The sequence below is a fragment of the Caretta caretta genome, chromosome 22 (assembly GCF_965140235.1).
Source record: "Caretta caretta isolate rCarCar2 chromosome 22, rCarCar1.hap1, whole genome shotgun sequence".
Lineage (NCBI taxonomy): Eukaryota > Metazoa > Chordata > Testudines > Cheloniidae > Caretta > Caretta caretta.
In genome coordinates, this window is record NC_134227.1 from 18,655,977 (window position 1) to 18,679,248 (window position 23,272).

General features: G+C 46.9%; 2 protein-coding genes across 5 annotated transcripts in view; both read left to right on the forward strand.

Moving 5' to 3' along the window:
* Positions 1 to 5,989, forward strand: part of DIXDC1 (DIX domain containing 1) — a 73,253-nt gene extending 67,264 nt beyond the window's left edge. For 3 of the 4 annotated variants that reach the window (XM_048827495.2, XM_048827494.2, XM_048827496.2), the window contains 2 exons: positions 349 to 457; positions 2,147 to 5,989. In XM_048827495.2, the coding sequence (XP_048683452.1) occupies positions 349 to 457; positions 2,147 to 2,227 (190 nt within the window). In that variant the 3' untranslated portion in view covers positions 2,228 to 5,989. Of the gene's footprint in view, positions 1 to 348; positions 458 to 2,146 lie in introns of those variants that run through there. The other variant, XM_075122166.1, reaches the window with a different exon arrangement.
* A 2,329-nt stretch (positions 5,990 to 8,318) lies between these two features.
* On the forward strand, positions 8,319 to 22,409 carry DLAT (dihydrolipoamide S-acetyltransferase). Its single transcript, XM_048827525.2, has 14 exons — positions 8,319 to 8,644; positions 9,934 to 10,035; positions 11,027 to 11,151; positions 11,277 to 11,433; positions 13,816 to 13,942; positions 14,384 to 14,574; positions 15,254 to 15,401; positions 15,633 to 15,700; positions 16,555 to 16,647; positions 17,709 to 17,816; positions 18,449 to 18,564; positions 18,884 to 19,046; positions 19,262 to 19,398; positions 20,124 to 22,409. Exons 1-14 carry the CDS (start codon positions 8,384 to 8,386, stop codon positions 20,251 to 20,253), a joined length of 1,926 nt encoding a protein of 641 aa, XP_048683482.1. The 5' UTR covers positions 8,319 to 8,383; the 3' UTR covers positions 20,254 to 22,409.
* Positions 22,410 to 23,272: the final 863 nt, after the last annotated feature.

The following is a 23,272-nucleotide window of genomic DNA, read 5'->3' on the forward strand; positions in this document are numbered from 1 at the left end:
TTACTCTTACTCCAGCACAACACAAACCATTTAGTGCAAGACTCTCCATCTAAAATAGCAGCTATCGCGGTCAGTGCAAAAAAGAAAACATGAAAGAGTTGATTTGGATTTGTTTTCAATAAATATCAGACACTATTCTATCTGTGATCAGATGTTTTGGTTTGGGATGTACCAGGTATTTTCCAGGCACTCTGGCTCACCTCAGTGTGCTGCTGTCCATTGTGCCACATGGGATCCATGCTGGTGCTAGTGTTCAGTGTGCCATATGACAAGCTTCGTCCAAGCACTTGATCTCAATCCCGTGGCAGAATCTGCCAGCGAGGATAGCCCTTGACTCCTGTTTTGCAGGTTAGGTGAGGTGACTCTGAAGGACTTCAAGGCAGCTATTGATCGGGAAGGAACCCACCGATACCATTTCAAGGCCCTGGATCCAGAATTTGGCACAGTCAAGGAGGAGGTATGTTTGGCCTCTTCAGTAGCAGCTCTCTCGTAATCTAAGTTTGTGTATGGTGTCACAGCACCAGCAACAGCCTGGACATTTCTGCCACATTCACTTTCCATGTGAGCAAAATCTCTAACTTGCTAGAGCTAGTTTTCAGAGCTACAGTTTAACGGACAACAGCCCCCAACTAAGGAGCCAAAAGGGACATCTTCAGTCCCACCCAGAGCACTGACTATAGTGTGATCACAAAGGTGCACAAGTGGTGGATGGTGATTTGCAGGGTCCCTCCTTCACTGTGCCAGCTGCTCCCAGGGACACTTCCTATGACAGCACCATTCGGAAGATGCAGATTTCAAGTCATACCTCTAAAACAGGGGTGGGGAACCTTTTTTCTATCAGGGGCCATTGACCCACAGAAAAAAACAGTTGCAGGCCACAACCAGCCCTGCAGGGAGGCGCAGAGGCTCAGGGCTTCCCCTAGGCTCTGGGGTGGGACCAGAAATGAGGGGTTAAGGGTGCAAGAGGGGGCTCCAGGCTGGGGCAGGAGTTTGGGGTGCTGGAAGGGGCTCAGGGCTGGGGCAAGGGGTTAGGGTGGGGGTGCAGAGTCTGGGAGGGAATTAGGGTGTGGGAGGGGTTTCCAAGCTGGGGCAGGGGGTTTGGGTGGGGGTGTGGGCTCTGCGAGGGAGTTAGGTTGCGGGGGCGGGGGGTGGTGGTTCAAACTGCAGCAGGGGGTTGGGGTGTGGGCTCTGGGAGGGAGTTTGGGTGCAGGAGACGGATCAGGCCTGGGGGTTGGTGTGCCAGTGGGGATGCGGGCTCTGTGAGAGTTAGGGTGTGGGAGGGGGCTCAGGGCTTGGGGTGTGGGTAAGGGTCTGGGGTCTGGGAGGGAGTTAGGGTGCGACAGGGATTGCCAGGTGCAGGCTCCAGCTGGGTGGCGGTTACCTGAGGTGGCTCCCAGTTGGCGGGGCAGCCGGGCTAAGGCAGGTGTGATGTCAGAGAGGTTTCTTGAATAGGGCAGGTCAGCAGGATTTGGGCCATTTCTACATCTAAACCAATGCAGAGTTTGCTCCATTTGGCCAATGGGCATGAGCCAGGCTGGTGGAGATGGGCTTTCTCTAAAGTATCCTAAATGCTTGGGGCCAGAGTCAACTCTGGCATAAGCGGTGCAACTCTTGTTGAAGTCAGTGAGCCTACTTATGCCACAGTATGTGAATGTGGTTCTTGGTTTGTAATTTAGCTATTTTTATACAGTAAAGAATCCTCTTCCTTCTCCCCACAGTAACCCTAAATGATGCCCTTCCTCCAAAAAAACTTTTGTTAAGATACATCAGTGCCAGTTTCTCCAGAGATGGTCTAATGTTCTGAGCACTGGACTGGCAGCCAGGAGTTCCCAAGCTTTAATCCTGGCTCTGATACTGCCTCGGTGACTTTGGGCAAATCATGATACTTCTCTGTATCTCACTTTGCCTCTTGGAAAAATGGGGATAATAATCCTGTTTTTTTTCTCTATGCGGGAGGAATAGGCAGCTATACTGTTGTTTTTAAAGCATGTTGGGAACTTAACGTGTGTACGTGTGGGAACTAACACTACGTAAGCAGTTATTTTTATTGTTGGGTTTAATTACTCCATTTTTCATGCCATTCAGATGTAACAAAGCGGTGTCTATTCTCCGGAAGTGACCTGACTCTCTCCCTGCCTTTTTATAGGTGTTCCATGATGATGACATCGTTCCTGGTTGGGAGGGGAAAATTGTAGCCTGGGTGGAAGAGGATCACGGGGAAAATTAATCAGATTCTTGAGTCTTGTTATTGTGGGGACCCATAACTGGCTGCAGTGCTCAGAGATGATGACCAAAAAGAGTGTGAGCTGGGACATGTCCAATTCAAGCTGCCAAAAGAGAAGACTTCTCTGCAACCAACGGGTAAAACGCTTTTTGTGTGCGAGGATGCCCGGCATTTAACTTTCCATGGCCAAATACAGACAGTGTTGTGAGACTGAAATTACAGGTTGGTGGGAAAGAATCATCTTGCTTTGTCCTGTCAACAAAACCCTGGAGGCCTTATTAATGTGTTTCTCCATTCTCCTGGTTCCCCCACCCCCTGAAATGCCTGCTGCTGTTTGTAAACTGCACATTTCAACTCTGATTTGACACATTCAGTATTATATGAACTCTCAGTGATCCCTGAAACTATAAGTTCTGCCCTCATGGACCAGAAGATGCTGCTAGATTCTAGTTTTTACCAGAAGATCTGACCAGCCAAAATCCATGCCCAGAGTATTTGTGCTGAAGAGGCAGAGCTCCCTCCAGTGAACTTTGCAAGCTCTTGATACAAGGAGCACCAGGAACCTGACAGTGAAAGAAGCTTGTGGATTGTGCTAAGCACTACCAAAGCAAAGACCACCAGGTGGGCAACGTTGTCTTTCTCCCCGAATGCAGGCTTCCACTTCCTAGACTTGCTTCTGCTGTTTGCCCTCCAACTTGTAATCAGGTCTGAGCTCTGTTGCTTTGTTGCCCTGGGAAGTTGGAACTCTTTGGTAACCAGGTGCTTACTTAACTGCCAATGGATTTTTGTTTCGGGGAAGGGAGCAGGAAATTTCCTAGCTTCCCCGCAGGGGTGATGAGGTACTTTTGCTTCTCCTTTTGCCAGCCCTTTCCCTACAGCCATTACCATCCCTGCCCTTTCCATACATCCAGCAAGGCCAACAGAAATTCTAATCTACTCTCCCAGGAAACAAGCAGGATGTTTCTTCAGGAATGAAGTGACAGAGTCTGTTCTATTGGTGCATCTGTATTCATTCTTCCAACTTTCTCTGTGCAGGCATCACCATGTACTTGATGTTCACTGACTGACAAGGCCATTAAGCAAATAACCAAACTGGTAGGATAGATATTGTGAGCAGCAGTACCCCAATTTCCAGCATGCTTTCGTTTCTGGCACCTAATGGAGTAGAAAACGGTCAGTTGGGAGAGCACGTGCTATGAGATCCGTTAGGGTGTGTCTGCACTGCAATAAAACATCCATGGCTGGCCCGTATCAGCTGACTTGCGCTCATGAGGCTATAAAATTGCGGTGTAGACATTCAAGTTGGGCTGGAGCCAGACTTCAGGACCCTGCAAAGGGGGAGGGTCCCAGAACCCAGGCTCCAGCCCGAGCCCGAATGTCTATACTGCAATTTTATAGCCCTGCAGCCCGAGCTCAAGTCAGCGGATACAAGCCAACCATGTTTTTTTTCCTTGCAGTATAGACATACCTTAGGGTCCCAGGTTTTCTCACTGCAGTGCCAGGCCCTGCTGTCATACTCTCAAGCAGCCAGACTTCTGCAAAGCTGGCCGCAGTCTGCAGCAGACAGGCACTGTTGACTGAAAAGGTCAAACAGTGAGTCGAGCCTCAGTCTGTTCATCTTTGGTACACATGCCCCATCATTGGACTGCCTGCTTGTCTGAGTTGTGCGGGTGAGGCTGGGAGATGAAGAAAACTTGGTTTTATTATTTTATATTAACATGACCTTTTGTAAACTTGTTCCTGTTTTTTGGAATTATTTTGTACCAGTTTACATCATTGTCTGAGGTGTATATTTTTATACCAGTGTAAGTGCTTTCTGTGTATTTCCACAATACTGTGCTGTAGTTTACTCATTTTCTAGAGAATGTCAGTATGTTTTGTACAGTCTCCTGTTAACACCACGCAAAATGGGTCCCATGACTAGCTTTACTTTACTACAAAAGTACTAGTTCCTACTGTTTTTATATTTTGCCAGCTGTTTCTTGTATAGACGGGAATTATGTGTAGTTTGTCTTATCACTCCCTTTATGTGCAGGAAGAGCTCAGATGCCTTTCTGACCCCATTCCTGCACTGGTAGAACACGTGGTGGCTGTTATCGACCAGTACCATTTCATCGGCTGATTTGTAGACACTCTTTCTCTTTGCAAACAGCCGTTGGAACATCAGCATTTGGGAAAGTTCTTCAATGGGAGAAAAGCAGTATCAGTCCTGAAAAGAAACAGAAGTTCTCTTCCTCCCTGGAAATCACTGGTTTCTCTGGTGCATGTGTTTTAGTGCGTAGCTATAAGACAGCATGGGGTTATCATACTAAAATGCATTGTTATATTTCAGTTGCAATTTATCTTGAATGTCTTTTCATTCAAGTTTTACTAGTCCACTTAATTTCAGTCAGAGTTGCGCGCTTCAGGTAGGACTTGCCCATTTTATGGAAACAATTATAACAGTAATTTTTCAAAGGCCTCCATGTATCCATCCTGTATCCCTCTCTGCTTTTAAGAGATGAGCAGTGTTTAAGAGTTGTCTTTGGTGACTCAATGGCTGAGGTAATTGCTAATGTGATAGAACTTCTCACCTGTAGGTCATAGGTTTCGGTCCAGTCTCACTCAGTAGTGATCCAGCAATGGCTGGTTGATGGCCTAGGTGGAATGAGTTGGGAATCTGTCCTGTTCGTAGGGGTTCCCCATCCCCATAACCACTGTCACCAGTGAAACGCCTGTTGGCAGTCTCCGCAGAGGGGCCAAGGACTGAATCAGCCCTGGAGCCACTTGCTGTCTCGTGTTCCCTTCAGGGCAGGGGCAAAGTACATTTGGAGGAGGAGGCACAGAGAAGGAAACTTGCACTGCCACTGCCTATGCGTATTCTGGCGATAAAGATTTCATTCTGTAGCACTATCAGCCAAGCAGCCTTCATCAGTGCTAAAACCACATACGAACTAGAACAGAAACCTTGTTCCCTCTGTGACAGAACAGATAATCACTGTACTAAGTTCAAACCCTTGAAAAGCATTGGCAGCACTCTGCCCTCGGATACACACACCCACCTCCCAGAGAAGTCACTGGGACTTGTGTGAGAGAGCCTGGAGACAGAACTATTAGTACTTCTAACATTAAAATTGGAGGCCATGGCCATGCCTTGTTTTCCCCCGGGGTTGCTCCCCTAGGCTCTAACACATGCATAGCTCAGGTTCAGCTTTGTTCCTGCAATGACATGGCAGTTTTCTCTTGACTTCCTGTCATTGTATGAATGAGCAGACAGGAGTATGAGTTAGGTCAGGGAAAGTTATTCACGAAATAAAGGGGAACGAGACAATCCTGGAAAAGAGTAGGTACACACGGGGCCAGATTCTCCTCTCACTTATACCAGTTTTACTCTAGTGTAACACCATTGGCTTAAATGGATTTACTCCTGATTTAGAGCAGGGCATATGGGATCAGAATCCAGCCTTGGACTTGGTTTAAATGTTTTCCTTTGATTCTATATATGTTTATTTCTGCCTATCTTTCTTCAAAGCTACTTTTTGGTTTCCTTATAATTGTAACTTGATTATTTAACACACACACTATATGTAAAGTTATATTTTCCTAGAAACTCTAACATTTGCATTCATCACTTTTTAAAAGGTCAGTTACTCTCAAAATCCAGGTCCTCCAACAGAGTGAGAACCGAGGTTTATCTGTACATCTAAGAGCTGTATATATCTGACTGGATGTACTTTGGGTTTGTGGACCAAGAAAAAATCATCTCAATAAACTGTAGTTTGCAAATGGAGTCTGATCAATCTATTTGGGTGGGGAGGGAGGTTCCTTTGAACTGAAGCTTTTAATATGTTGACAGGCATACGATGCTCATGTGCATGGGTGTGTTGGCTAGGTAGTAGGAACAGAATACACAGCAGAGAAGACAATCTTGCACTGGAACTGAGTAAAGGGTCTGTTCCATCTGGCTTCCAAAATCTTCAAAAACAGCAGGAAAGCTCAGAGACTGAACCTCACTTTGAAGAGAAGATTTGGATCCACGCACATTAAACAGCAAACAGCTCTGGGCTGTTCAATTTCTTGCAAGAGTTGTTTTTATTTTTAAATACAAGTGAGCTTTTGAGATATTTTAAAACTACAACTAACCCCTGAGCCAGACCATATTGCTCATATAATTTAAAATGAAATGCAATAGGTTTGGGGCTCAGTTAACTCAGAGATTTGTGAGCAAATATCACTGCAGCCACAGATTCTCATGTTTATGCATGCAGGTGCAGTGGCTGTGTTTGCTGATGGTGATGGCACAGTAGAGGCAAGTCCTGTGTGCTGAAAACAGCTCTTGCTAAATAATTTAAAAACCCTGAAGCAGTAGTGATAAGGACAATCATACTTTGTATATATACAGTACCTATCAACCAAGGATTTCAAAGCACTTTATAGATGTTAATGAAGCCTCTCAGTCCCCAGGGGGAAATGTCAGTATTGCTAAGGATAGCTGATGGGTTGGAACATTTTACCGATGGGGAAACTGAGGCAAAGAGACACCCTGAACAAGACAAATTAAGACCCTGATGCTGAAATCTGTGCGTGAGCCTCACTGAAGTCAATCATGCTCTGTATGGTGTTGGGGGTTCACTTGCAGATGCAGAATTGGGGCCGATAGCTCAATAAATTCTGGGACACAGATGTATGTTATGGGAGACTCAAACATGGCACTATTGTTGGGGTCGAGGGGGCTGTGGGCCTAACCGGAACTGACATACAGATTTGGCTGTGCTCTAAAGCCTATTTTCCCAGCTGGGGACAGCCTCATGTGCCTCACCTGGAAGATGATGACAAGGCCCAGCTTTTGTACTACGTAACTCCCTCCCACCTAAGGCATTCTGTGGGTCTGCATGAGTTTAAGTCAGTGTGGCATTTCCCCTTCATCGATTAATACAAGAATCACAACATCTGCCTGTGTGCCATAAAACAACCATCATAAAGGGAGTTCCATTCCCCCGAGGGACAGCACAGCGGGCACCTTCGAGGCGCTGGGGTGACACCTGCAGAAGGCTGCACTGAACGTGCACATCTGGGTTTGGTATTTAGCTGCCTGCGCGTAACCTTCCACCTCCCCAGTGCCCAACTGTGGAGCCATCTCAGCACCAGGGCCTCTGATAGGTATGGGAGTGAACAGCACAGAAGAGGGTGTGGGGCTGGAGACCCCCAAGTCCCTGTGATTCCTCCCTGCCCCAATCCCCCCATCCAATCCTTTGTTCGCTTATCCCACACCCCCAATCCCCCTGCTCTCCTCTATACAATTACTCCCCCAATCTGCACCTAAGTGCCCCCACTTCCCCATGAATACAATCCCAGATTCCCGTGCTCCTCAGACCCCAGTGGTGCCCCATCCTGCCCCCAGACCTCCCCTGCTCCCCCATCCACCCCCACCCTACCCCTAGGGACCCCTGCACCACATCCTGCCCCCAGACCTCCCCTGCTCCCCCATACTGCCTCCACCCTAAGCACCCCTGCACTCCCATCCTGCCCCCAGACTTTCCCTGCACCCCATCCTGCCCCCAGACCTCCCCTGCTCCCCCATACTGCCCCCACCCTGCCCTAAGCACCCCTGCACTCCCATCCTGCCCCCAGACTTTCCCTGCACCCTCATCCTGCCCCCAGACTTTCCCTGCACCCCATCCTGCCCCCAGACCTCCCCTGCTCCCCCATACTGCCCCCACCCTGCCCTAAGCACCCCTGCACTCCCATCCTGCCCCCAGACTTTCCCTGCACCCTCATCCTGCCCCCAGACTTTCCCTGCACCCCATCCTGCCCCCAGACCTCCCCTGCTCCCCCATACTGCCCCCACCCTGCCCTAAGCACCCCTGCACTCCCATCCTGCCCCCAGACTTTCCCTGCACCCCCATCCTGCCCCCAGACCTCCCCTGCTCCCCCATCCACCTCCAGCCTACCCCAGAGTCCCCTGTCCACCCCCAGACCTCCTTGCACCCAGATCTCTCGCGCTATCTCCTCGGCGCTGTCCTCCCAGCCAGTCCCTCGCTCCAGCTGCCCCCCCCCATTTTGTGGCTCTTCACGACACTGTCGCAGCCGCTGCTGCCGTAAAGCGCGGTGGGCGCCCGCAGTCCGGAGGGGAGCGAGGTCATCGCCGCAGCCGCTGCCGGGTCCCGGCTCCACAGCAGCATGTGGCGCGTGTTCGCGCGGCGCCTCGCCCCGTGCGCGGCCCCGCGGCGGGTGCCCGGAGCGGCGGGAGCGAGCCCTGGCCGGGGGGCCCGCGCCCTGAACGGAGGGAGCCTGGGGGCCGCGCAGCCCCCGCCGGGCCCGGGCCGGGGCCGGGGCCGGAGCGCGCCGGGGCCCAGGCCCGCGGGGCGGCTGCTGCTGCTGAGGGAGCCCTGGCCCCGCCTCGTCCCCCGGCGGTGGTGCAGCCTCCCGCCCCACCAGAAGGTGAGGGGCTGGGGGGCACTGGGGGCTGGGGCACCCGGACCTCCCGCCACCCCGGATCCTGACCCCCAGAGCCCCGCCCCCGCCACAGAGTCACCCCCTTTCCCTTCCCCCAGCTCCCTGGGGTCATGCCCCCCCCGCCACAGAGTCACCCCCTTTCCCTTCCCCCAGCTCCCTGGGGTCATGCCCCCCCGCCACAGAGTCACCCCCTTTCCCTTCCCCCAGCTCCCTGGGGCCATGCCCCCCCCCAGCCACAGAGTCACCCCCTTTCCCTTCCCCCAGCTCCCTGGGGTCATGCCCCCCCCCCAGCCACAGAGTCACCCCCTTTCCCTTCCCCCAGCTCGCTGGGGTCATGCCCCCCCGCCACAGAGTCACCCCCTTTCCCTTCCCCCAGCTCCCTGGGGTCATGCCCCCCCCAGCCACAGAGTCACCCCCTTTCCCTTCCCCCAGCTCCCTGGGGCCATGCCCCCCCCCAGCCACAGAGTCACCCCCTTTCCCTTCCCCCAGCTCCCTGGGGTCATGCCCCCCCCCCAGCCACAGAGTCACCCCCTTTCCCTTCCCCCAGCTCGCTGGGGTCATGCCCCCCCCGCCACAGAGTCACCCCCTTTCCCTTCCCCCAGCTCCCTGGGGTCATGCCCCCCCCAGCCACAGAGTCACCCCCTTTCCCTTCCCCCAGCTCCCTGGGGTCATGCCTACCCCAGCCCCACAGCCATGGAGTTACTCTCTTTCTCTTCCCCCAGCTCGCTGGGGTCATGCCCACCCCGACTCTACAGTCGCTGGAGAGGCTAGGATGGGGGACCTCCCCTGAAAAACCCCCGTGAGATGCAAACAACCCCAGCCCAGCCTCCCCCGGCATCCCCTCTCACAGACTTGCTGTCTGACTTGCAGGCCCTACAAGCGGCGTCCTTCTCCTGTTCCTTGGCCCCCGAAACCACAGGATGTTACCCCGGCCAGCCCTAGAGCCCACTTGCCAATAGCCCAGTCGTTTGCCAAGTTCGGATTTGCCCTTGTCTTCGTGCCCCTTCCCCACCCACTGTGGTATTGTGCACCAGTCGGTAGCTGCCCTTTAGAGCTCCAGGGGACAAGCAATTCCCTGGAGTCAGTCTGAGTTATGAAGCACCTTGGGATGAAAGGCTCTGAATAAATGTGAGACTATTGCATTAGCATTATGGCTGTTTTATTGTTGGCACCTTGACTGTTTCTGGATTCAAGAGCATTGACTGGCCTCTCGCCTCTCTTGGTAGAAGGTGTTCTAGAGTCACTTATGCTATGGCTGGGTTGTTCTTTTGCAGGTGCCTTTGCCGGCTCTTTCCCCTACAATGCAGATGGGGACTATCGCTCGGTGGGAGAAGAAGGAAGGGGAGAAGATCAGCGAGGGTGATCTGATTGCAGAGGTACCGTGGAGAGGTCGCCCCTAACCAGGACGGCCCCAGTTATGGGGCACCAAGGGCCAGATTGTGGGGGGCCTCTCACTTTCTGGTGGGGTGGGAGGCTGCACCATAACCAGAGAATGAGGCAGGTTATGGTCTCTAAAATTGTCCCCGTACTAACTGCATGCCCTGGATTTTGTCACAAGTCACCCCAAACAGGTATAATTGTTCTTTCCTCACCCTTACCCATTATCTCTGATTCAGCATTGGAAGGTTGACTCCTGCCTCTGATCAGCCCATAATGCCAGCTTCCATTACCCACTTGTTAAATTTTCAAACAAGCACCTTTGTACTTTCTCCTGTGCTGCCCCTCAGGCTTGGGAGAAGCTCCCCATAAACATCCACAAAACTAACTCATTTTCCTCCGTCAGATTTCTTCTTAAAATTCTTTTCTGCTGTGAGGCCTACATAAAATTTGTCCACAGATAGGCTGCTGGTGGGCTGAGACCACAGGCTGTCCTACTGATATATTGTCTCATTGTTTCCTTGTACTCCCCTGTCAGTCTGTCCATCCATCTGGTCCCTCTCATACTTAGATTGTGAGTTGTCTGGGGCAGGGACTCTCTTTGTGTTTTGTGTGTGTACAGCACCTAGCACAGTGGTGTCCTGATCAATGTCTGGGGTGCCTAGATACTATGAAATACAGATAATAAAAATTAATATTAATTTTCTGAAGCCACTTTATTGAAGGGATTAAAAACAGCCACAACCTCACTACCCCTCAGAGTTGCCTGCTGTTTCCTAGCGACTTGTGAGGGGGATTGAACCTCTACAGTCTCTTTTCCTTGTCAGCCAAGTTGCTGCTGTCAGCTGAGATGATTCTCACCATGGCTTTATATGCCAGGGAGCTTCACCCACAAACATCAGACTGGAGGAGTCTGAGCTGTATGCAGCCCTTTTTATTTTTTTCTTTCTTTCTTTTGGGCCATAACAAGATCGTTCTCTTTTTGCAAAGGTGGAAACAGACAAAGCGACTGTGGGATTTGAGAGTCTGGAAGAATGTTACTTGGCTAAGATCCTGGTAGCAGAAGGGACAAGGGATGTCCCCATTGGGTCTGTAATATGTATCACAGTTGAAAAGTAAGTAAATCGATCACATCTCAGTAGAGTGCTGTCTGGGGAACCTGGCAGGTTGGGTGCCCTGGATGAAGCATTAGGCACGTTATCTTCCATATTGTTCATGGCTCCTTTGGCTCTTCTTCTAGGCCTGAGTTTATTGATGCCTTTAAGAATTTTACCTTGGATTCTGCAGCACCTGCTGCTACAGCAGCCTCAGTACCTCCCCCTCCAGCGGCAGTTCCCCCGCCACCAGCTCAGCCCTCTGTGCAGACTCCAGGCAGCTCCTATCCTCCTCACATGCAGGTAAGGCATGTACATACCTGTAGTGAATTATTCTTCAGTGTCTGTCTTCTGCCTGTCTAACACTAATAGCTCCTAGGCACTGTGATGTAGATATAAACCATAGGCCTTATTAGCTCTAGCTGCAGGAGTGAGAGTCAATCGTACAGATTTAAAATGGGCTTTAAAAAACCCCAATCAGTTAAGCTTTAAAACTGTTTTAGGGCCCCTGGTATCAGTCGAAGAAGACAGTCTGTTCCCTCAGACTATGAAAAGCTCCTGTATGCACATGATTCTCTTCTTGGTTAATTTGGCTAGTAGATGGCCTAGCTATATAGAATGGAGTAAAGGATGAAGGCATTCAGCAAGCTATAAAGCAGCACTCTGTCTCTGGTCAAGTGACTAGTCCCCTGAAAAAAAATACTTAGTCATTGGACTAGGAAGAGAGAGAAAGAGACTTTGTAATCCAGTTTTAGGGCACCCCCCTGGGAGAGGGGAGACCCTGGGTCCAGTCCCCCTGCTCCAATCACTCGTTCATTATTTATCCACAGTGGAACAGCTTCAACAGGAGAGACTGAGGGGGCCCTACATCAGAATATCCCATTGCTCAGTGATTAGAGCATTCTCCTGAGAGGTGGGAGACCCCTGTTCAAATCCTTTCTTGCGCTCTAGTCAGAGTGAAGAGGGGACTGAATCTGGGTGCCCCACATCCTGGGTGAGTGCTCTAACCTCTGGGCTAAAAGTTATAAGGTGAGGGGCACCACCACCTCCTCCTGTAGCCGTTTTTGTGTGGAGCGAGGCAGGTGCTGAACTCATTCCCACAAGAAGTGGCTTAGGCGGTTGGTTCCCCTTCACGATCACTTCCAGAGCTAGGTGCCTCCCTGCAGCCCAGACTCAAGTGCCCATCAGTGTGAGTGGGACAGGGCTTAGTACACATCCCTGTTGTTGGCATTGGCTGGCTTTTATGGTTCATGTTCTCTGGTGCCTATCTCTCCCCATTCATTGGATAGGAAGCCTAGGCCTCTAGCTCAGCTTTGTGGACTGCAGAGTTGTTCATGTGATTTCTTTAGGCCACTGAATCATAGGTCTGAATCATAGAATATCATGGTTGGAAGGGACCTCAGGAGGTCATCTAGTCCAACCCCCTGCTCAAAGCAGGACCAATCTCCAATTTTTGGCCCAGATCCCTAAATGGCCCCCTCAAGGATTGAACTCACAACCCTGGGTTTAGCAACTGAAAGTTAGGCGCCGTGACATTGAGCATGAAACAAAGGGACTTAGGAGCTACATCGCACCCTCTGTTACTCTGCTGGGGCCCAGTTATGTGGGAAGAATTTCTTTTAAGTTTGCATAGCCCAGGAGCAGACCAGTTGTGCTTGGTTAGTTCTCATGTGGTTAGATGCTGAGATATCTCTGTGTGACTGCCTAGTACTACTACAGTATCCTGTGTTTGTCTATCTTAAGTACTTATATGGCCCTTTTACCATTGTAGCTGAGCATCTCACAACCTTTAATGGGTTTAGCCTTGCAATACTCCTGTGAAGTAGGGAGTTGCTATAATCCCCATTTTACAGGTGGGATGCTGAGGTACAGTGAGATTGTGACTTGCTCAGGGCATCACAGGAAGTGTATGGTGGTACAGGGAATTTAACCCAAGTCTCTTGAATCCCAGACTAGCACCTTGCCCGCTGGACCATGCTTCCTTTCTACTGCTCTTTTCTTGTTCAGGGCTGGTCGAATGTTGATTCTCTAACAAGTTCTGCAGTGATGCAGTAGAAGAGATACTAGTGTCTTGCAAAGTTGTGCACATCATTATTATTGCATCCATATCTAAAGTGCCCATCGCTGTAGTACCTGACTGCTCTGAGGGCCAGGGTGTGTCACTCCCAGCACAGTTTTTCCCATTCTCCCCTTCGTTTTTCATAGTATTGTGTTAAGGAGTCATATTCCAAATGGAGTTGGCGGAACCTCACCTGTTCTGGGAATTGGGAGTTTTATTTCCATTTCTTCCACTGATTTGCTGTGTGACCTCACACAAGGCACTCCACCTATCTATGCCTCAATTTCCCCATCTGTGCACTTTGGCGCTACAGGTGAAAACTGTTACATAAGTGCTAGGTGAGGGTTATTTACTAGCACTAAACAGGCAAAGCAGAATCCCAACAGGAAAATCCCTCAGTTGTTGCCTTTCAATTTTCTTCCTTAATTTAAGCTCTGGTTTAGCGTCTTTAAAGAAGAATCTGGCAGCAGCAGCATCGCACCCTGCTCCGTTGGGTTAGGCAGGCCCAGGAACATATTGGTGCTGGCTCATTCTCCAGGGTAATACACTGGTTGGGGTTTGAAGTCATGCTCCTGTTGGCTTTCAGTTATCTGTTATGATACCCTCGCATTCTTTTGACTCCATAGATTGTTCTCCCTGCTCTCTCACCAACGATGACAATGGGCACGGTTCAGCGGTGGGAGAAGAAGGTTGGTGAGAAACTGAGCGAAGGAGACTTACTGGCAGAAATTGAAACAGATAAAGCCACAATAGGTGAGCAATCTCTTACCCTGAGAGAGACCATAGATTGTTCTTTAACCTCTGGAGAGAGAGAGAGAGTAATCCACAGTAGAGCTTCAAACCAGCCTCTTCTCTTCCAGCTGCAAAGGGCAGCAGGCCTTGGTGCAATGTAAAAGGAGCAACGTAAAGCTATTTCCTGTTCTCTTGTAGTTCTAGGTGATGGAGCTGCTAATAGCAGCTCCCAGCTTTGCACCAGCCCTGTGGTGTTAAACCTGCAGTACATGGAGACTTCTCCCCATTCAGTGTTGTTTTAAAGATGTGTTAAAAAGTGGCAGGGATTTAGTTACTATGGGGAGACTGAAAGCATCATCCAAAAGAACTCTTCATGGTGCCAGTGTTGAGATTGTGTGACATCAATGCCAACCTTCTGGTTATTTGATCTTCTCCAGCATTCATCAGTCATTTTCTTTTAAGGCTTTGAAGTGCAGGAAGAAGGCTACCTGGCAAAAATTCTGGTGTCTGAAGGAACAAGGGATGTGCCATTAGGAACCCCACTCTGTATCATTGTGGAGAAGGAGTCTGATATTCCAGCATTTGCTGACTACAGGGATACTGGAGTAGCTGATATCAAACCACAAGCACCACCACCCAGTCCTCTCCCTCCGGTAAAGACTATCTCTCATGGGGAAGAGAAGAGGGGGGACCATTAGCAGTTGTTAATCTGACCTGAATAATCCTGCTGGTTTGAACCTTGTGAAGCTTGAACTCCAGTAATGTGTTTGTGGTATCATGAGTGGAAGGATATCGTGAGATGAATACAACCTATTAGCACCAGCTAATCTATTCTCTGGGAACTGATGGCGGTTGTTCCCTATGTCTGTAATCCAGACTGCTGCCCGTTCTCGTTTTAAATGCTCCAAATGATGGGGATACAAGTCACTTACTGCCCCTTCATCTGGGAGATGATTCCACAGCCTAATCAGTCACACTCCCAGAAAGGCATTCTGATAGACTAAATTTTCTCATAATGTCATTTATTTCTCTGCACATTCCGAAATAATTCCTCTCCCCCATACCTGCAGTGTTTCATTCCCTACCTCTGATCATCACTCTAGCCACAGTTCTGCTGATTTAGCTCTCATTCTCTTCCTTAATCTCCTAAATCAGCCCCTCCAGCCCCTGATCACTGTTGTTGCTGATCTGTGAACATTCTCTAGTTGGTTTTTGGTAACCAGATGCCCATGTTCTCTTTGCATGTTACATCTCCTCATACTTAAGTGAAACTTTAAGACTTTAGCTGAATGTCTGTGCAGCTAATGACTGTGTCTAACCCATTCTCTTAAGGTGGCAGCTCCTCCTCCCCAGCCCACTGCCCCTTCAGCTCCAGCAGTCTCATCATCTGGGGCTCCTGTACATAAAGGAAGGGTAATAATTAGCCCCCTGGCAAAGAAAATGGCAGCAGAAAGAGGAATTGACATTGCGCAGGTGAAAGGTGAGTTGCCATTTCCGTTCTTATCCAAGTCTCTGTTGCCCTTAGATATGTGCTTAGCTGTCTGTTCGCTCCCAGTCCATCAAAAATGTTTTCTGGTCACAGATTACAGCTGAATGTCCAGTTGCTGTGCTGAGTGACTGGGTTAGAAGGGAGTGGGTTTCATTTTAATTTGCATTTTCCCAATATGGCATTGCATGAAATCATCTTACATTTCACATGTCCCTTAACCAGGTACTGGACCAGATGGCAGAATCACGAAGAAAGATATTGAGTCATTTGTGCCTCCAAAGGTTGTCCCTGTGAGTAGGACTGAAATCCGTGAGATCTCGTACTACTGCATTAGTAGTTGTTTTGACAGAAGTGTAGAGCTACCCGCTGCTCTTTGGAAGCGGCTGAAGACTGCAACCAGCAGGTGAAGTACGAGCATTCTGAAGACTGACAGTTTTGCTGGTGATTGGACAGTGTGGAAAGTGTTGGGGAGTCAGCATGTGTAGGACTTCAGAAACGTGAGATGAGATGTTCTCCTTTTTTAATTTGTCACTTTTTGGAATTTTGCTGCAGAAGCACATCCTGCCTCTCCAGGTGTTACTATGGTAATGGGGACCATATAAACGGAACAGCTAATGGAGTGGTGGAGCCTTGAGGAAGGCAGCTTAGGAGGGGAAAATCGAAGGAAGGCCAGTATTAAAAACTGAAAGTCTTCTGCAGTCCTCCTTACTTTGCAATCATTGTCTGATAGAGTTCTGCTTTGTAGCTGTAACCGTGTAGGCTGGTACCTATCACTAATATTTATTACCAGTCCTTAATTAGAATATAGTAGCTACAGATGTCAATACCATATGTTTCATATACCCACAAACGCCACATTCTGGGAACAGAATGTTATCGAGGCCTTAACATTTGGGTTTGTGAATCACTTAAAATGTATCTGGGTAGGAAGCTATAGGACGGGAGTGCCTTCTGCTTACTAAAGAAGGCGACCGGAAACACGGAGAGCAGCCGTGTCTCAGCCATCTGTTTTCCACCACAGCCTTATTCACAGGAGTCATCCCAAAGCTTGTCTCCGTAATGTTGATTTCTAGTTTCTGACAAACCCCAGTTCACATTTGAGCGATGATCGGAAACCCGGCTGTCTGTCTGTCTTTGTGCACAGGCCCCGGCAGCTCCTGTTACACCTGCAGCTCCAACAGCAACACCACCTCCTTCAGGTGTCTTCACAGATATCCCCATCAGTAATGTTCGGAGGGTAAGAGGTTTTCCTTCTTTCTCTCCCTTTAAAGAGATGATTGTATTTACACATAGGAGTCTTTCCAGAAACATTAAACATTTAACCACTGTTGACTAAGGTCCCTTTTAACTAGGAGGGCCAATTGGATGCTGAAGGGTAGTGAACTTGGTGGAAAAACTTGCTCATGAGAGTAAGTGATTTAATAGCGCTGGCTTGAGCAAGGCATAGAACTGGCAGGTGTTGAGCAAGCTTCCCCCATGCAGCTTTGCTGATGCACCTCCATTCTGACCTGCGAGACCATGCAGCTTTGTCAATGCACCTCAGCCCTAATCTGCAGCAACCCTTCTATTCCATTTGCGCCTTGAGCAGAGATGGCTAATTGTGCTAAATCATGTCGTGGTGGTTGATGTACCCAAAAAAGGGGACTAGGGTCAGATCCACCCACGCTGCGAGAAATGAAAGTTGAAGCAAAAATTTTACTGCTATTAGTGATTTATAGTAGGGTGACATCTCTAGGTGTCTGGTGGCTTATAATGGACAACCATTCCTGTTAGCCAAATCTCTCTCTTCTGGTGTAATAAACTTCATTTGAAGGTGAGGGCGAGATCTTCTTGTGGAGGTGCCTTTTATATACAGCAGCTGCTTTATTGCGTGTATAAAAATGCATCCATCCAACGTTTCTGGCCTCATGTACAATCTCTCTCTCTCTCTCTCTCTAAAATACAAACAGTTAGGACCACTGTCCCCAAAACGAAGATGCTTCCCAAATCACCATAACAAAGTTTTCCTCTGTCTCAGCCCATCTGTTCATCTCTCTACGCCATCCAGCAAAATGAGAGTAGGGGTATAAATTCTAGCTGATTTAAAAATGCAAAATCCTTATATTGGTCTTTTGACTATTGTCTGCTGCTCAGTGGTCTTTATGTAGCAACTCCAAAGACGCTTGGACCAAACCTAATTGTGCTAGAATGTGTGCATCTAAGACAGTGGTGTGCGTTGTCAACCCTACTTTTAACTTGGATGGAAGCCCATTTTGCAAAGTGTGTTGTGTTTTAATGACCTGCTCTGTTTGCCTTCAGGTCATTGCTCAGCGTTTGATGCAGTCTAAACAAACAATACCTCACTACTATCTGTCTATTGATATAAATGTGGAAGAAATATTGGAGCTCAGGAAAGAACTCAATAAGGTAACACAACTGAAGGGTGGTGTGGGTCTGAGGACAGGTAGATAATCAGTATGATGAGCCTCCTGCATCTGTTCTTCAGGGTTGAGCCAGCTGGACTTGGGAAGAACAGGTTCCTTCGCATCCAAACTTTGCTGCCTCCTGCTAATCAGGTCTTGACCCTCTTGTGACAGAGTGTGGAGAAGTCTTCTCCATCCAAACACTGCCCATTGCGTGCTCAGAGTTCCCCAGCCTGATCACACTGAATCCTAGACAAGCTGCACAGCTTTCTTTTACTATTGTTGCCTCAGCTAGAAAATAGGATAAAGAGCAGGATCAAATCGTAAATGAGATGCTGCGTCTGAGCAGAGTTCTTTCTTTTGGGGAAATGAAGATCACATATCCCAAAACTGAATACTGCTTCTCGGACTACAAGGCAGGGGCAGGGGGGAGGAATGCAAATGTTAAATGGGCTTAAGGCACTTTCAAATGTTTCCTCTTAGAGATGTGCCAGATTGACTGACTGTGATAGGGTCACGTAGTAAGTGTAAACAGGCCATGTAGTCTTGTGTTTATGCAAACTGATTCAGTTTTTATGGTGACTATAAGGAGTGAGTAAATCACTGACATTTCAGACCTCTGTCTTCTCTTTACAGGAGGTGTCGGAGAACATTAAGCTTTCCATCAATGACTTCATCATTAAAGCTTCAGCTCTGGCTTGTGTGAAGGTGCCTGAAGCCAATTCCTCATGGTTGGACACTGTTATCAGGCAGTAAGTATATGGTCCAAATGTAGCTAGTAACTTTATTCAGTATGGTGTTAATAGCAAAATGGAGCAATTCTCCCACACTTTTGGCAGGATCTCATAAAGGCTGGCAGGAATGGGAGCAGCTGCAGTATAAAACTCAGGGGATTCTCAAGAGTTCATATACCTTTCTTAAAGTGCCCTTGTGAGTGAGGCCTGGGCACTAGACTTAATGGACATGACAGTAACCACTTGTTTATACGAGGTGGCTTTAATGCTTTAAAAAAAATCTTTCTTTTGTGTCCCGCTCAAGTAATATGGGTTGTGTCCCCGTTGTGTCTTACAGAAATCATGTAGTGGATGTTAGCATTGCAGTGAGTACTCCTGCAGGGCTTATAACTCCCATCGTGTTCAATGCGCACATAAAGGGATTGGCTTCCATTAGTAAAGATGTTGCCTCTTTGGCAGCCAAAGCACGAGAAGGTAAACTTCAGCCCCATGAATTCCAGGTGAGGAGCTTGGTGTGTTAGTAATTACTGGAGCGGTGATTGTCCCTGACTTTAAAAAAAAAAAAGTGAACCATTTCATGACATGTGGGTCAAATGACCCCTTCAGAACAGGCACTTTCAAATCCATGATCTAGTTTAGCCATGTTAATTAACATGTTGTGTGAAGTAACTTTTGTGATGTTCCATATATTAATCTATGTGTTTATTTCCTGTAGGGAGGCACTTTTACGGTTTCCAATTTAGGAATGTATGGGATTAAGAATTTTTCTGCCATAATCAATCCACCTCAGGCATGTATTCTGGCAGTTGGTACTTCAGAGAACAGGCTGGTGCCAGCAAATAATGAGAAGGGGTAAGTATTAAATAGAGCATTATCTAGATTCAGTTAACTCTTCAAACAGGTGACATTTACTTTGGAATAGTGGCTAGTATTCTAATTTTCCCATCAGATGATCAATATTTAGCAGTATTGCACAGTGCCACTGTGAGTTAGAGAAGTCCTATTATCCCCATCTGTAAGATGGGGGCCTGAGGCACAGAGAGTAAATAATTTGCTCAAGGTCGCACAGGAAATGTGTGGCAGAGAAGGGAACTGAACCTTTGTCTCCTAAATCCTAGATTAGTGCCTTTCTCACAGGACCATATTTCGCTGGCAAATTTTGAGTGGCACAGTGCAGACTTTTGAATCTGGTGAGCAAATGAATGACACGTATAGATAAAAGACAGTCTTACTGCCTGAAAACTCATGCTGAGGTAGCCAGGCCTAGAGTGTGACTTAGCATGGAGATAGAGTGAAGTTTTATCACCAATGTATATGCATTTTATTAAATAAAATGAGCTGCATGTTCCAAAGGGATCACCTAATTTCAGAAAGTGAAGGATATGATCTACTCTATCATGTAGATCTTTATCATAAGCATTTGTGAAGGTATACATGTAGATCTGAGTACTACAGGACTAACACCCTTTGGGGTTTATCTTTTATAAAAGTCCTAGGTGGTGTGAATATCACTGGCTGACAAATCTCTGCAAACTAACTTGCGAGTGCTAAATGTGGGATTTTGTTTCTCTTCCCAGGTTTGATGTGGCCAGCATGATGTCAGTTACTCTTAGTTGTGACCATCGAGTTGTGGATGGAGCAGTTGGAGCCCAGTGGCTTGCTGAGTTCAAAAAGTTCCTTGAAAAGCCAACAACCATGCTGCTATAATCAAACCAAACAACCAAGACTTTCCTAGGTCACATTGTTCTGTTCTAATCAAGCTATTTATATTTCAGTGATTAGACTCTATTAAACAAATTTTCCTTTTTTATTTTAAATATGTATATTAACTGGTAATTTTTACCATTCTGTACAGATAAATAGTTTGCAAAAGGCTTTACAGAGCAATATACAGTTATACTGTATTTTATACAGTTAATGAATTTGCCAATGTTTCTCAAAAAAAAGTCAAGTGTCTTGGATTTAAAATCATGTGAGCACTGTATGCTTCATGTATGCTCCTGAATTGGGGTGGGCAGGAGCATACACAGATATATAATCTCTTATGTTCTCAGAAATTAAGAGAACCAGATTGTAAACATCTGTGCAAAAGAATCTGTAAGGCTTGGTAGCTGAAATCTACAAGCTAGTTTAAAACAAAAAACAAAACAAAAAAAGTGAACCCTAAGTGGTCTGTTCTCCTGTTAGTATTAGTGAGAGTGACAGGCATACATTGAGAGGAGGAATATTTTTTCATAGGACAAAGGGTTCACATTGCAATTCCTCCTTGGAATTCAACACTAGCTTAGATTTTCACAGCTAAGTGATCCCTTTTTAGAGGACTTAAAAAAAAAAAAAAAAAGCAAGAGAGAAGTTAAATTAATCAAGCTATCAAAACAGTACAATCAAATCTCTTCTAAATGTCACAGAGAATGTGCCCCATCCTTGTGGATTTTCACGTGTGTGTATTTTTGTATGAAATTATCTTAAATGGCTGCTTTCCCCTTTGCAATGTTAACAGTACACCCTATTGCAATGGAAATAGTTGTACTGCAGACCAGTCAGGAGAATTTCTTGCTAGGTGTGTCGATACCTGTTGTTAGCATGTGTAATTTGGCCATTGGAATTCCATCCCTGGCAATCATTTTTGTGATGAGTTGCATGTTTGAAAATTGATTTTTCAGACATTCTTGACACAGGAAGCTCTAACATGAGTTGAGGTCATTGATATCACAATTCTTAAATGAAATGTCTTTACTGCCCCAGCCTTCATAAACTGTGAATGTGCTGTCCCATGTATATAATGTATGTAAAATGCTTTAAATGGTTTTCTATTGGACTTGTACCCAAATACACTAATAGTTGTGTCCTACAGTGGGGGGGATACATTAGTGGCCACTCCCAATATTCCACTTTCCAAAGGGAAATCTTAACTTAAAAAGAAAGATCATGTAGTTGATCGGTGACCTGGAGAGCTTGGTAGGAATGAAAGGTTATTCTGTACCCTATACATTACATTAAATATTGTCTCTTGTAAAGTTGTGCTACAGAATCCACTAAAGATAATACTGAAAAAATACACTGTGGAGATGAAATATTTTTGTGAGAACTATTTAACGTTTTACTCGGTTGGTTGCAGTTATACCTAACTTTGATGGTTGGGTAAGAAGAAAAGTTGTTGCATTTAAGTATAAAAATGTTCTGATTTTCTCAGTTCCAGATTCTTGGGTGAGTCCATGTGTTCTATTAAATCTTTGGAATTGTTAGACTAATAAAAATTGTCCCAGTGCTTTTTCTGTTTAGTAATGGGTGCTGCTGACCTCGCTGCTAGTGCAGTCTGTGCAAGTTGTCAGCCCTTCTGGTTGGGCAAATGCAATTTTACCCTGTTAACCTTAAGGTTTACCGCCATAAGTGTTCAGCAGTGTCTCTGTTAAGCCACTGTCATGTAGCACTAGACTTGGATGATCTATGTTTCTGACTCCACTGCACCGAGTACTTAGAATTCGGGTTAAGGAAATCCTGGACACTCTTGTTGTTCCTTCCCTGTAATAAACTGAAAATCAAAACAGGAACTAGCTTGTGCCAAAGGACCACGGTCCTATTGCGAGCCTGACTGGTGAACAGGCTGCAGAACAGCAGAATGATCCTTTCAGCTCTGTGTTTGTATTTGGCTTTGTGTTGCTTGCAGTGCCCTGTTGCACACTATACACTCCAACTAGGGCAGCTCATGTACATTAACGCTATTTCAGGCTGACCTATAACTATAGAAATGCAGTCTTTAGATGCAATCCTTGTAACTGTTTCAGAACAAAAAAGGAAAACTAAGAATTGCTGCTCGTGAGTAAATTAGTCTGTTAAAATTAAATACAATTATACATTTGTAACCTGTCTGTTGAATTTCTGATCTATTTTTAAACATGGTTATTCCTTTGCCATATTGTCATATGCTGTATGGGAGAAGCGTAGTGTAAAGCTAAAGTGGGTACAACCTGGCATAAAAGGGGTGAGTACATTGTGATATCAACTCACTTACCAAAAGGCATCATGGAATTGATGCTTTATTTCCTCACTTAGAGTCTGAAAAATAATTTCATATTAGAATAGAATATGATCATTATTGCCTTTGTAAGACAACTTGACTCCTCGCCAACCTTTCCCAACCAGTGAAGTACTAATTTTTAATATTATTTCATCTGCATTGGCTTGTTTTCTTCATGAATGCTAGCAGGCACCACAGAGATATAGCACTTGGAAAGTGTTTATAGCAGAGAAACCCTTTTGGTAGATACCTTCATTTGCAGGGTTCTTGAGCCTTAATATTCATTATGTAAACAGGCCTTGAATGGGCAGACTAGTTCTAGAGCGCTATTGTTATGTTGCCTAGTTCTGCTGAGATTGCAGTACCACTGCATTGGTGGGTTAAGGCCAACTCTTAGTGCACAGCTGCCCTCAGTACTATCGGCAGAGGAGCCAGTGACTGAATTGGCTTTAGAGTAACAGCCGTGTTAGTCTGTATTCGCAAAAAGAAAAGGAGTACTTGTGGCACCTTAGAGACTAACCAATTTGAGCATGAGCTTTCGTGAGCTACAGCTCACTTTGAGCTGTAGCTCACGAAAGCTCATGCTCAAATAAATTGGTTAGTCTCTAAGGTGCCACAAGTACTCCTTTTCTTTTTGTGAATTGGCTTTGGAGACTACTCACCTCACCTTTTAAAGGTAACCCCTGCATTACACCAATTTGAAAAAGA